A 15,118-nucleotide genomic window follows, 5' to 3' on the forward strand; every position below is an offset into this window, starting at 1 on the left:
GAGGCGGGAGCTGGGCAGAGAAGCAGCGTGAACACAGGGGTCGGGACTGCTGAGGTCTCCAAGTGGAGATGCCCAAATCCCAGAGGGGTGGAGGGCCAGCTGAGGGGGTGCTAGAGCTGTTACCACAGAGGTGGAGGCCTCATTTGTGTCCACTGTCCAGCAAGGCAGAGGGGACATTCAGGTAACACATTAATCCTGTTGTAGATAATAATTTCCTAACAAAAATAGGATCATAATATATTGTTGTGTAACACACTTGCATCATGAAACGGCATGTTGTCAACATTTTCTATGATATTAAATACCCTTCTACAACACTGGCATGGTTTTATGGGGTCCATGCAAGTTACTTATTGCTCAGATCCAGGCCCCACCCTCCACTGGTCACAGTCTCCCTTTCCAGCTGGCTCCTTGCCGGGTTCAGCCAATGGAGACACTGCAAAAAAGTAGAAGATGGGAGGGAGAAGCCAGGGTATTTCTAACTGACTTCCTCCCTAGTCTGTGGTTCCAGCTCCTGTACCGCCGCCCCCCCAACCCCCCCCCACACCCCCCCCCCCCCACCCTGCTTTTGGACTTGGTCCAGCCAGTGGGATGGAAATGGATCTTTTGGACATTGCTAATCTCTGGTTGCTTCTCCATACTCTGGCTCCTCAGCTCTTTCATCACCTGTATAACCAACTGGAATAGATTGTCTTCCTGACCAGACCCTCACACAGGGTGGGCAGACCCATTGTATGGAGTGAACGTTTTTTTATTATAAATCATACAGTAGCCAATACCCTCGAAGTGAAATCTTGGTCTCTAACTATCCATTTCCTCTGCACAAATTTCTAGAAAATTACACAAAACATCCTTTTGTTGTATATTGCCTGTTTCCCCCTAAATGGTTGTACCAGTTAGCACTTGCAACAAGAATGTATGGGATGCTTCCATAATTTCACTGTCAATCAGGGAGGGCCATGTCAGTGGGTGTCAGTGGGGTCTTGTGAGGAATGGATTGCCCAGGTCTGTATTTTGTTTATTGGAGAGAGAGGAAAGGTAAGGAGAGAATAGACGCGCATGTTTTTTAGATGTTCACGTAAGTAAGGGCTTTATATCCTGAATGTGAATCACATGCCTACAGAGACCAGCCACAGGCCCCTGAAGGCTCTGCTAATATCTCGGCCAAACTCCCTAAACAGTATTCTGCTGCACCAGTCATGGTTCTTCACCGATGCTTGAAAGTTATAGGCTCAAAAACGGCCTAGGAAAGGTCATCTATCTTCCAGTTCCATTGGAACGGAGTTTCTGAGAAGAGAAATATCTGGGGTCAAGACCAAGTCTTGGCCACATGCCTGTCAAGCAAGCACATACAGTCAAAATCAAGATACTCATTAATTACTCACACCAGTTAGAACATCCTCATATGCCCAACAGATGAGTACATTCTTCAAAATTCTCAGGAATCACACACTGAATATTTTGAAAAATGTTAAAATTTATTAATAGTTAACATCACATAGTTAATTCAACTAGTTCCTTATTATACATGACAACATCTTTACTAGACTGAGTGCTCAATAATTTGAGATTCAACACATCCCGGTCAAAGATTGAGATTCACCATATTTACATCAGGCAAAGCAGCATCAGCAAGGAACTGTCACCTAACTGTGGGAACACAAACATTCAAAATGCATATTCCAGCATTCCTTTTTGGAAACCAACAACACATGTGTAATAGCCACACACACAGCTCTACCTTTAAAAAAGGTGCAATTTCATACACAGTGCCTAATTTTCAAGTTTAAAAGTTAAAAATCATCTCTACTTCTTGGGCATTCTTTAGTGATACACAAACTTAAACATTGTTCTCAGTACAAGTGTGAGAGATGTGCAAAAACTGGGTGCTACTGAGTCGTGTCTTTCCTTCCTTGTTTTGATCCTTGATTCCTACTCAATAGTGTTATGGGGCCATTCCCTCTTTACCATGTAGTTGCAGTGTGTGTGGGTGCATATTTTAGGGAAGAAATGGGCTTTTGGACTCAGAATTAACTGCACTCCTGAAAAGTAAGAGTATACAAGATTTTATGCCACCCCACTCCCCCCAACCACACCAACAGTTTGAAATAAATATTTTGTATAAAAACAGCTCAGCCTAGAGAAGCCCTTGGACGATGCCTCTCATAAAACATTTATGAAACAAACCGATTTTGCTAGGAGGGCACAAATCCACCAAAAAGTGTTGTCCCTGAGGTTTTCTTTGTTTGATTGTTTCATTGTTCAGTTTTGGTTTGCTATTAACAGATACTTTTTTTTAAATGTTTTTGGTGGCTTCCTTTATCTTCTTGGAGAGCTTAAAAAATACTACTGACTGCCCTAAGAATGACAATTCCTAAGCAGTGAGTCTGTCTGAAATGATTCCTGTTTCCTTTGGTTAAGAGCCTGGGTAATATTGCCCCAGGAAGGTCTAGACAGAGCAGCCAGTCACTATGGTTTTTTTCAGTCCATAGACCCAGCTTCCCTCACTGTTCCCTGCCTTCCACGTTTCTGAGTCTGCAGGTTAAAAAGGAGCCGGGAAGGAGCTACTTGGCCATTCACTCACCTTGAAGAGGCTTCCCTTCTCTTCCCGCAGGCGAATGAGGTATTTCTAGTAACCTGTCAGTATCTTCACCTTCCATCCTGAAATTACGCTCATCTACTACAGAGGCCAAGTCTGAAGACACCCTGTGTATTTATACACATAACAAATTGACATATAAATACATTACATACAGCCCATCGTTACATACAGTGTCAAGATAAAGGAGCAGATGTACTTCATGAAGTAAATAAATTTCAAACATAAATTAAAATGAAAGTAGGGTTGTTTCCACTTCTGCAGGAAAAATTTTAAAAACAGACCAAAAAAGTCTCCCCATCCCCCCAAAGGTCCATTGCTCATGGATGACTCAGGAACCCACAAGGAGATAAGACAAGCCCACTTGCAGGATGTGTCAACTCATGGCTTTGATTTTGCTTGCTCAGATTCGGGATGCTTTAATTCCAGGAAGAGCATCGCTGGAACCCATCAGGCTTGAAAAGTGAGGTTAAAGAGGGGCCATCACATGGCTATCCATGGATTTCCCTCCATCGCTGCCTCTTCTCCCACCCTGCCACTTCTGCCTGTGGAGGATCAGGCTCAAGTTATTGGAGATCCCCACAGATCTCAGAGCAGAAACGACATCCACCTCCATACTGGGGAATGCTCTTTACCTAGAAATGTCACGTTCAGGGTCCATGGTGAAGCAACCGTATCTTTTCATTAGTGTCCCCATTCTGTCAGATTATACAGGGACATGGAATTTGGCCAGGGGGATTACTAAAGGTTAAAATTTGCCTTCTTAAGTTTTCAAAGAACCAATAGGAAGAGTTGTGACAAGTATGAACAAGTCCTTACTTCAAAACCTATTTATCTCAGGAGGGCTAAGTCTTGGGTGCTGAACTCTGCAGTGAGTACACATAGAGACAACACCCAGTCCGACGGGTCTTCCTCTGCCAAAGAAAACCCAAGGGGGTCTGTCTCTGACACAGGGGATGACATCTTATAATTTAAAGGAGGGAAAAGAGGGAACTCCAGGAAGTCCCTTCCAATTTCAGGGACTCTATCGCTGTCCAGCCTCACGGATGCGGCAGGCCACAGCAGTGATGAGAGCTGCCCCCTTCCCGCTGCCATCCTCTGACTCCAGGAAGGACACATCACATTTCGGAGCCAGGTCTTTCACCGTCTCATGCATGACTTTGGCAAAGCTGTAAACGTGGGGAGGAAGACACAGGAAAAAAAAACTTCCTTAGTCATGATTGATTTGTGTCCTCAGAGATGAGACCCTAAGAAGTTATGCTGGAAACCCAAGAATTATTAAGATGAGCAAGAGGACGACAGCTACCATGTATTAAACACTCTGTATTGTGTATCTGAAAACCAAGGCTTGTGAAGGCTGGCAACATGCCCAAATTCTATGTCATAGCAGGCAAGTGGGGAGCAGAGATCCTTGTAAGACAATCATCGGAGATTCTGGAAGCTGTGTTCTTGAAAGTAATCAGGGGCACCTGGGGGCTCAGTCGGTTAAGCATCCGACTTCGGCTCAGGTCATGATTTCGAGGTTTGTGAGCTCAAACCCCGCATCGGGCTCCGTGCTGACAGCTCAGAGCCTGGAGCCTGCTTTGGATTCTGTGTGTGTCTCTCTCTCTGCCCCTCCCCCGCTCACATACTGTCTCTCTCCCTCCTTCAAAAAATAAACATTAAAAAGATTTTATATGCTAATTTGGATGTAAATTTTTACAAATAAAAAATAAAATAAAAAAAATTAAAAACACAATAAATAAAAATAAATTTAAATTAAAAAAAAAGTAATCAGTGGAAGAGAAGTTCAACAGTCATAGGCATCACAAGTATACCCTGCAGAAGGGCATATCTTGTCCCTATATTCTGGAAGATAAAGCCCCATGCACTTGATACTTCATTTTCCAGGGGTATGGACTCACATCAGATCCACATGTAATCCAAAATGACACTAAAGATAAAAGGAGCAGGTTCATGGGTGGCTGTAGGCCCATTACGGTGATCACAGAGCCTTTCAATATGGGACTAGAGAAAGAGATGGTCACCATGTACCCCAACATAGCAGGGTCAGGAAGACCTCCTCATCTATGAAGCAAGCCTCAGTGCCAGTGGCTTGGCTTCTGTCCCCCTCCCAACTCTCCTCTGGGACCAAGATTCCTACTCTTCAGTGACATTGACCATCAAGACAAGGGACGTGCGACCTCTCAAGTTTCCCTCTTTTAACTATCTGTGTAGTCTCTCAACTCCTCGAGAAACAGTCATGCTGCGAGCAGACAACATTTCAATAGAGGTGTCTCTCTTTCCTCACTCTGCCTCACCTACTGCCCAGACCAGGGTAACAGCTCTGTTCTTTTAACTTTGAGCTAAAAAGCTTGTAGGGGGGAGGGGCGGGGGGAAGGGATTGGGGTACTTCCTAAATTAAAAATGATTCATTCAAAACAAATGCAAATGAGTGAAGAAGGGAGAGGAACAATGGCTGATGAGAGAAGAAGAGAGATGGAGAAACAGGAAAAAGCGTAGAAAGAAAAGAAAATTCAGTGCTTCCACATTGGGGGAGTTTGAAGGACACGCTTTATAAAAAGGGCCAGACAGGGGAGGCTGGGTAGCTCAGTCAGTTGAACTATCCAGACTCTTGATTTCAGCTCAGGTCGTGATCCCAGGGTCCTGAGATCGAGCCCTGCCAAGAGCTCTACACTGAGTGCGGAGCCTGTTTTGAGATTCTCTCTCTCTCCCTCTGCCCCTCCCCCATGCTATGCTTGTGCATGCTCTCTCTCTCTCTCTCTCTCTCTCTAAAAAAAAAAAGAAAAATTTAAGGGCAAGACAGTAGATCCACTTTCAGCTTTGTGGTAACTACTCTGCCAGTGTAGAGTGAAAGCAGCCAGAGACAACATATACATGAGTGGGCATGGCTCATGTTTACAAAAACAGTCATGGCTATAATCTACCAGCCCCCACACCAAACTGCAGAAAATATCTCGCTCCAGAGTTCCCCTACATTTCCTAGAATGTTCACAGGAGCAGTGTTTGTAACAGACAAAATCTAGAAATAACCCAATATCCATTAGCAGAACAGTAAACTATAGTACACTCATTCAAAGGTATGCTACGCAGCCCTGAAAATTAATGAACTGCAATTGCATTCTTCCATGTGGATGCGTCTCAAAGCTATAAATGCTGTGTGGGGAAAGCCAGTCACAAAAGAGGAGATGCCATAGGACTCCCCTTATGGCAGGTTCAAAATTAAGTAAAACGGAACCCTAGCGATGCATACACAGATAAGCAGGGAAAGGAAGCAAGGGACTAAGTCACCAGAGTACCTTCCCTGGCAGGGGACAGGGGCATAGCGCCTGAGTCTTCCAAGCTGGGTGGTAAAACACAGACCTACTTCTGGCTCTTAACCTTTAAAGTAAAGCATATATATTATAGACACTCATTTGGAATGTCAGGTGCTTTGCTATAAACTAAGAAGAGAGAGGAAGGGAGGAAAAGCAAGGAAAGAACAGATGGAGAAAGAAAGTTGGACAAGGAGAGTGGAGGTCAGGCACTCACTGAGGATGTAGCTTGTAGAGGGTCCCATCCACGCCAACTGTCACTTTGAGGGTGTCCAACCCACGGTTTTCTCGTATTTTGTCCACCACGGCGGCCATGCCCGCACCACAGAGCTGGGCCGCCCGCCGTGCCACGACCGTGCACACCTCTTTGACGATGATGCTGTCGTCACAGGTGCTCTCGAGCCCCAGGTGGTGCAGGATGGCTCGGACTTGCAGCAGGGCTAGGCAGTCACTGGGGGGGCGGGGGGGGGGGGGGGCAGACAGACAGGGAGTGGTCAGTCACATACACCAGGGGCTGGTGGCCCACCCACCACTCCAGGGGACTGGTCATGTAGGAGCTCCCTGAGAGGCAGATCCTGTTCTTGAACTCAGTTCAGGAACCCATGCTCATCCCACTGGACCACACGGAGCCCACCTGAGTGTGACGGGAATGTAAAGAAACGGGCTCCTATTCCAGTTTGCCCAGGCGAGGCGGGGCACTGCTACCATACAACTGGCACTCAAGAAAAAAGGAAATTCACCATCTACGTATTCCACTCATTTGGAAAGAATACAGTGACAAGGCTTGTAGTTGGCATTTTCAGCTCTTTCTTATCCATTTTCTTATTGCTGTTCACAGGTCAGCAGGACAAGCATCACCTGCCAGCAGAGATCCTGTTCTGTCTCTGCTCCCCCACCCGGGGTGGTCTGATAACTACTCGCGGCTCAGGAAACAAATGTAAATACAATTGTAAGAAAATAGATATTATATAGAGGGAGCTGTTTTAGAACCCTGGAATCAGCTTCCTGCACACAGACAGACATGCACACTAGAACATATTCTTTCTATTCACTGGTGCAGATGTCCTGGGGCCCCACTCATGCCAGTCATCCAGTTCCTGTTTTCCCATACACCTGACAGTAATGCATAGCATTAATTATTAAAGGGCTCCGAGCCTGTTTCCGATTCTGTGTCTCCCTCTCTCTCTGCCCCTCCCCCGTTCATGCTCTGTCTCTCTCTGTCCCAAAAATAAATAAAAAACGTTGAAAAAAAAAAATTAAAAATAAATAAATAAATAAATAAATAAAGGGCTCCGAAATTCACTATGGTAATTTGGAATGGTCTTTGCTTCCATTAGACTGGAGGAGGGGGGTTTTGCTTTAATGAGCCACCACATGGCCTGATTTCTTCTGCATTGCCATTGCCTGGCATGCCAATCTTCACTCGATCCTGGCTGCCTTATTACCACAGCAGCAGTTAAGAAGCACCCTCCCGCCAGGTGCAAGCACTTTAATAGGCTAGCTTCCTTTGTGCATTCCAGTTTATATCCTATGAGCAGGTATCTTTCTACCTTTGATAGTTGATCTAAAACCCACCCACATTACTTTGCATGGGGGGAGGGGAGGTGCCTTGTGCCAGCTCAGCAGGATTTTTCATGAGAATGTTATATATTTGCCCTTAAAATGCCAACTATCCATAACTTTAAGTAAACACTATAGACAACAAATGTGTTTGCTACTAAACTGATGTTTATGTAAGCTGTGCCCCGACCTTACTTGAGCTACGGAAATCCTTCAGCTTGTCTGTCCATGAGAAGGAGGATACGGTCCCACCCTACCCCAGGCCCTAAATTCTCACCTCTCAATCTGAGACAGGAACTTGGTTTCAAAGATTCCTCTTGTCTTGAGTCGTTCTGAGATGCGGCCACGGAAGAGCAGCCCACGCTTGGTGAAATCGATGAGGATGTTACGGACAATCTCGCCCAAATACATGCCACTGATCATTTTCTCAAACCTGCAATGCAGATAATGTGCATGGAGGTTAAGCAGGAAGGTGAGATGCCCAGCACATTAGAAAGTAGAGGGCATGCAGGTTCCCCCTGGTGGGAAAGGAAGTGCTATTTGATTCACTTGGGCAGGCTTCCTGGTATCTGCATACATTGACCCACAGCCTTCGGCAAAACTGACTACAGTGCCTCAGGCCCATGGGGTTCCCTGGGATCATCTCCATCTTCTGGGCTCATCTCCCTTCTGGTGCTTACTCCCAACTCCAAGAAGGAAAACACACTCAAACCCCATCTCCAAGAAAACGGCAGGATGCTGAGTCTTAATCCTTAACTTCATCAGACATTCAGCATGTTTTCTCTCCAAACTAATCATTATCACTTTACTTGAGTGCCAACTGGAGAAGCCCTGTCTTGGCCACCAGAACTGATGTGACAGCTCAGTGGCTTGAGGGCCTTTCGGCCCTCAATAGTGCCTTTATAAAAGCTGAGGCCCCCAGTTGCAACCAAGACCCCCATCCCCACTCCATCTTGTCCCACCCTTTCTTTCATTAATGACACTTATCTGGCCCCTAGAGGCATTTTCGTCTGTGACTTGTACTCTTGACCAAAGTATATTCTGCAGAACTATGGTCCCTGATTAATCCAATTAGGAAATACTACACACAACATCTTCCCAATGGGAAGTGTGCTCACAGCTCAGAGCACCTCCCCATCATGCTTTGTGAGACTAGGGCTGGCCCTTGTCCAGTCCTGACTACAGAGGATGTTACATAATGAATGGATGAAGAGGAAGAGACTCCTGTTTGCTTCCTGTTCCTCTCTGTTACACCAGCTTCTTTACCCTACTATCAGCAGATGACTCAACTGTCTTTCCTCACAGTCCCAGACCTAGGTTTTAACACCATCCCTTCCTGTTCTCACAGGCAGTGGTAGGAAGGCTGCCTCTGACATTTCCTAGTTCTGTGTTCCTCAGTTCCCCTTTACATCTTTTCATCCTTCTAAAACCTGTGTCACCAGTTCCCTTTAAGAAATGCTCCTCAGAACACAACTCTTGTTTTCCCAACTGGATTTTGAAGGTGTCATAGTCCAAGCGGTAGTACTTCCCGGATGTTATTTGAAAACCCTTGCCAAGGAAATTTCTTCTATTGACGTCTCAGAAACAGGTGTCCTGGGACTTGCTGTTGCAGAGGATCTGACCACATGCTACAGTGCAGTTGGGGTACATGTACCAGGACTCGCAGGCACTGGGGTAACTACCTCTGTTTGCCAGGGTTGAGAGAAAGCTCATCCACAGCCACATCAAATTCCGTGCGGAAGTCGTCCAGGCACCCGTTGTCCCCGAAGGCCCCCCACTCCATGTTGACACACATCCGGCCCTCCTCCCCTTCCACCAGCTCCACGTTCCGCATCTCCTCCATGTAGCAGGCGTTGCTGCCCGTGCCTGCCAATCACAAACACGTCAGGGCCTCACTCTGCACCGTCCCCACACCCGTCTGAGGCCATGGGTCACAGCGCAGGAAGGACTGCTGGGGCTTTACCAACAATGAGGCCGATTTCACAGTGAGGGTCTTCATAGCCACAGGTCATCATCGTCCCAACTGTGTCATTCACCACGGCGACCACATCCAGGTCAAACTCCTGAGAGGGCAAAAGCAGATCCCCAGTCCACCAAAGAACCACAACATGTTCTTTCAGACCCTTGCAAGGGAGACTGATATGTATAGAAAGTGTATTTGATACAGCCTGGCTCATTCTCACTTTTTGTTCAAATGTCACCTCCTCAGAGACCTTCCCCGGTTGTGCTATTTAGGAGTGCCCTTCTCCAGCCCACTCACTCTGTCCTCACCTGACTTCATGTCTCTTCACAGCTCTAAGGCACCTGACATTAGCTCATGGGTTTGTTTATAGTACCAGAGTTTGTTGTGGTCATTCCTGAAGCCCCAGTGCCAAGAGCAGGGCTCGACACGCAGCGGACACTCGGTCACCACCGAAGGACCACGCTAATTCTCCCCCTAACCCACGCAACCACACCCAACACTTCCCCACTTTTCGAACACGGGTCATTCTGGGCCTTGTGGCATGCCTCTCCCACCTCTCGCCGGTGAATGGCTTCCTTCAGCAGGGTGACCACATCCTCTCCCTCGCAGCCCGATGCCTTGAAGCCTTTAGTCCACTTGAGGAGGATGCTCTAAAAGTCACATAAGAGCACAGATGAGGACAGCAGAGGAGGGTTCCTGTGTCATTCCTGGGGCCCGGCTGTGCCTCTCGTTCTCAACCTCACCAGGTAGTACAGATTCCCTTTAATGACCAATCATCCCTCTCACAAATGATTGCATACCCCCTATGCGTGTGTTCCATTGTTTAATCCTCACAGCAAACTGGTGACATAGTTATCATTATTGTGCCCATTTTCTAGGTAACTGTGGCTCTGGAGTAACTTGCCCAAGGCCTGAAGCTTAGGGGAGAGGAGCGGGACTCACCCCCAGGCCAGCTGACTCCATGGGCCCCTAAGTACCACATCACTGTCCCTGCAGGGAGCTAAGTTCTATACAAGTGTTTCTTTTGCTGGGAAAAGCAGTTTGCTCTGCCCTGTCCTATATTCACATCAGAAGGGTCAGAGTCTGTCTCTTCATTGTCAAATTCCAGGATGGTGTGAACAAGTGCCCTGCTTGGGTGACAGTTGGGTGACAGCTAGGCTTCACGTCATCCCAGTGAGGGAAGCACTCTAGGCTCTTCAGAGTCACCCATAAGCCACTCGTCTTTAATGTGGCCGTCTGTCGTGTCACAGGGCCCCCTGGGGAATACACACATGGAGATTTTACATATGGGAGAAGTGTTTCGGTTATTGTCCCCTGGTTTCCTCTCTGCTGCTGGAACCCATCAGAAAACAGCATCAAGAACTATTGGGCCACCTCCCTGCAAGGCCAGAATCCATAAATGGACTGTGTGCTCACTACCCACCCTCTTTCATGGTTTCTCCAGGCCTTGCTCAGCCTCACCCCTGCTTGGCATTTCATGGCCCAGGAGTTTAGAGTCACAAGTCAACCTGGACGTGTCATGCTGTGTTCAGATCCCAGGAGATTTGGAAAAATAAGACATGATCCCAGCAGTGTCTTGGCTTACATACCTACATCCAAACAACTGTGTGCTCATCTCTAGCTGTCTTGCCTACAAATTAGCTTCACATCTCTAATGAAATTTTATATTTAGCACTTTCAAGTTTACAGAATGATCAAATAACATTATTTCAGGTGGTCCTTAATAATAAGACACGCAGAGAGGCCTGTGAAGCTGGGGAGACTTGCCCAGGGCCACGAGGTGGTCAAGGCAGCTTGGGGCTTCTGGGCCTCAGCACCTGCTGATTTTCCACTCAATAAGACAATCTTACCAGAGCAGATCCCGGCTCACAGACCAATTGAACAACAGAGAGAACGCAGCCTCTGTTTGATCTGCTCTTAATTTTCACAGTGCTAGATGGAACACGTACTCCCTACAGAAACTTAGAACGTAAAGAATGAAATCTAACACGATGACCTGGAATCTTACCATGCAGGTAGAAACAGTGAATATGTTGTTGGGTTACCTGATAAACTCTTAAAGATAGATACATGCTGGCATGAAAAGTAAGGCATGTCTATTTAAAAATATTTCAGCAGGAAAATCCTAGAAGCAAACACACTGGAGTCCTATGTTCTCATCTTCTGATGATGAAGGTATTTTTTGTGGGTTTCTATACTATAGAGATTATCTTTTTCTTAAAAAAAATTTTTTTTTTCCAACGTTTATTTATTTTTGGGACAGAGAGAGACAGAGCATGAACGGGGGAGGGGCAGAGAGAGAGGGAGACACAGAATCGGAAACAGGCTCCAGGCTCTGAGCCATCAGCCCAGAGCCTGACGCGGGGCTCGAACTCACGGACCGCGAGATCGTGACCTGGCTGAAGTCGGACGCTTAACCGACTGCGCCACCCAGGTGCCCCGAGATTATCTTTTTCTTAAAAACATTTTTGTTAGTCTTACCACCAGTTTTTTCCCACATCATTGAAATTTCTTCCAAAAACATTCGTTGCTGATACCCAGCAGTGAATGGCTCAGAACTTATTAACTATTTCCCAACTGTTGAACAATTGGGTTAGTTTCTAATGTTTTCATTATAATAAGCAATGTTTCATTAAGAAACATGTAAGTATTTATCTGCACGTTTGGTAATTCCCTTTGGTAAACTGATGTAAATGGAGAAGCCTTTGAAAACCCGGTGCATTGACACTGAGAAACATAATGTGAAAAGACAAAGGAATCAGAAAAACTGGGGAGAGGGAATTGGTATAAGCTTCCAGTGACAGGGTAAGTGAGTACTCAGGATGGGATGAACATCATGATGGCAACAGCAAGCACTGCCATAGGGTATATTAGAAAGTTAAGAGTAGATCCTAAGAGTTCTCATCACAAGGAAAACGAACCACTTTTATTCTTTTTCTTTTTTTGTATCTGTAGGAGATAGATAACAGATGTAAACTTATTTGTGGTGATCATTTCACAACATATGTAAGTCAAATCACTGTGCTGTACACCTTAAACTTATACAGTGTGCATGTTAATATCTCAATAAAACTGGAAAGGAACAGAAAAGTGAAAAGCAACACTGCACCCCTAACACTGGACAAATGGTGACACATGTTGGGAAATACTGGATTAGGCAAGGGTTTTTAGTGCACGACATCCTAAAACCTTCACTGTACTGGTGCACATGAATTTAACTCAGAGGGGAGGAGGAGGAAGCATTTACAAAACTCAGCTGAGCAACAGGAGGGTTGCTATTCCGGGGATCCTGTGGGAAATGCTGGCCTTTCTTCCCTACTGGACCAACCTCCCTGCACCTGTGACATTTCCCACCTATGTGCCCTCCTCCACACTGCCAGGCCTGCCTGCCTTTCTTCCCCATCAACTCATGCTTTGGACTTGGAAGATGATCCAAGTATTTTTCATGCCTTCCAGGTATGTGCTCGGGTAACATCACACTGCGCATCCTCGGGGCCATGGAACCCCATCAGCACCACGTTCCAAACAGCAGCTCATGCCTTCCTGAGCTTGCTTACATCACAGTTTGTTTGTAAGCACCTCAAGTAGGAATCATGCCTTTTGTACCCTGGCCACTCTGTCTACCACATACTGACCAGTTGTGAACATGCATGTGAGCTTCTAGAAGACCAATGGAGACAGAGGAACAACTGCTTAGCCAACAGTATTCTGACATCTAATATGCTGATAATCAATGCAGAATAAGCCCAAGCATGACCTACTCAGCTCTCCTACATTCTCAACACACCATGTCCGGGATATGTGAGAGCACCAGCTCTTTGCCCACCTGCTTCATTCCTGCATGGCAAGTTGAAAGGGAATGAAAAGCAAAGCTAAGACTAGAGAAGCACCAGAGCATCTAAACAACAGAAGATTAATGAAAATGTCCCAAGCCCAAAACAGGCCTCAGGAGCAGGTGAGCATCACTGAAAACATGGCTTTGGGTATCGGGAAACCAGAATTCAAATCTTGTCTTGGCTATTCCCAAGCCTTCTGATCTGAAGCAAGATACTTGGCATCTCTATAGACTTTGTTTTCCTTTCTGCAAAATGAGCATATGAACACCTATCTTACACAGTTGCTGTGAGCGTTAAGATAATGCACATAGGCAGCCTAGCACAGTGCCTGGCAGATAGTACTTTAAAAATGTTCGTTGCTAATATTTGGTCAGCATCATCATCATCCCTAAGATTGTTACCTACTTTACCTCTACCAGTTCCAACTGAATCATTCCCATCAACAGGCCCCTCATCATAACTGCTTACTCATGCCCTTCTTTTCCTCGTCTCAGCTCAACTTTCTGCCCCGCTCCAAACTCTGGCTGGTGGAGAGTCCGTAAAGCCCACAGGCAAGCCCTCTGGGAAGGCGGTTACCTCATCCAGGCTGTTCTGCTGGCAGGGGAAGGAGAAGGTGAAACCCAGAGGCAGGGACACGCCCTTCATGCCCATGTACTCAAGGAAGTCGGCGATGCACTGGACGATGTGGTCAAAGAGCTGCAGGGAGAAGACAGGCTCTGAGGGAGGGGCCCTGGCCAGGGCAGGCTACCCCCAGCAGCTCCTCTCAGGAGAAATGCAAGCTCAGGCACTAACATGAGTGAAGACAAGGCCAGGGCCCTGGCCCACCTAGCCTTCCCTGGGACCATGGCTGAGCAGAGAAAGCACTGTCCTCCAGGGTGAGAAGTGAACGTCTGCTGGGGTCCCCTCCCAGAAGCCACCTTGACTCACCTCATCCCCTGTGCCATGCATGACCTCCTGTGGGATAGAGTAGATCTTGTTGTGCATCTCCACTCCGCGCCTCTTCCCATTCCTCACACGCACCAGCAGGACCCGGAAATTGGTACCCCCAAGGTCCAAGGCCAGGAAGTCACCTTTCTCTGCAAAATAAACCCGGGAAGATGACGCACTGGGGCACAGCAGAGGGTGACAGTCTAAAGCACTTCCCCCTAATGGGGAGCTCTCCTGGCAGCCCCTCAACACCCTCAGGGATGATGGACTGTGTGCTCCACCTAACAGGAAAGAAAAGTAAGACCCCTGAGGGCCAGAGCCGTGCTGTCTCCTTAGCGGTCCTCAGATGAGTTCAGGTGGGTCCCAGAGGTCACAATGAGCTCTGCAGGAAACCAGAAATTGTGATACAGTATACTCAAAAATATCTAAACATGTCATTTGTGCTAAATCAAAGGCCACCTTATGTTAGCTTCTAGAATAGAGTAAAAAATAGCAGAGTTCAACTCTTTAAAGGAAATTGAAGGGAAATCTGTTCACATGAGAAAACCCTCCTTTGTTGGGCAATCATAAGGTGCTACGTGCCTCAAACATACTCCTCACGCAGCCCTCAGGCAGCCATGAGAAAGAGGCACTGCATTTCCCTCTGATGGAGGAGGGAGACCTGGCTGACCTAGGCTGAGTCACTCACTCAGGCCCACAGAGCCAGAAGAGGGTAGAGCAGGGACCAAGGCCCAGTCTTGGCCCAACTGCTACGCTGGCTTACTCAACGTCAGTTCTCTCCGAATTGGGAAAAGATCTCCATTTCTTAATTTGTAAGACCTAAACCACAGGTCAGCAATCTTTTTCTACAAAGGGTTGGGCAGTAAACATTTCAGGTCTTGTGAGCCACAGTCCCTGCTGCAACCACACAACTTTGTCA

The 15,118-nt window shown here is 46.7% G+C and overlaps 1 protein-coding gene across 2 annotated transcripts in view; it reads right to left on the reverse strand.

The window, feature by feature from the left end:
- Positions 1-1,457: 1,457 nt before the first annotated feature.
- HK2 (hexokinase 2) overlaps positions 1,458-15,118 on the reverse strand; it is a 63,207-nt gene continuing 49,546 nt past the window's right edge. For both annotated transcript variants that reach the window (XM_086700759.1, XM_086700760.1), the window contains exons 11-18: positions 14,200-14,348; positions 13,849-13,968; positions 9,991-10,086; positions 9,437-9,536; positions 9,156-9,339; positions 7,751-7,906; positions 6,131-6,364; positions 1,458-3,768 (exon numbers count right to left, since the gene is read on the reverse strand). In XM_086700759.1, coding sequence (XP_086556885.1) covers positions 3,624-3,768; positions 6,131-6,364; positions 7,751-7,906; positions 9,156-9,339; positions 9,437-9,536; positions 9,991-10,086; positions 13,849-13,968; positions 14,200-14,348 — 1,184 coding nt within the window. In that variant the 3' untranslated portion in view covers positions 1,458-3,623. The remainder of the gene's footprint in view (positions 3,769-6,130; positions 6,365-7,750; positions 7,907-9,155; positions 9,340-9,436; positions 9,537-9,990; positions 10,087-13,848; positions 13,969-14,199; positions 14,349-15,118) is intronic.

The sequence above is a fragment of the Puma concolor genome, chromosome A3, assembly GCF_028749965.1.
Source record: "Puma concolor isolate L17-30 chromosome A3, mPumCon1.1.hap2, whole genome shotgun sequence".
In the NCBI taxonomy this organism is placed as follows: domain Eukaryota; kingdom Metazoa; phylum Chordata; class Mammalia; order Carnivora; family Felidae; genus Puma; species Puma concolor.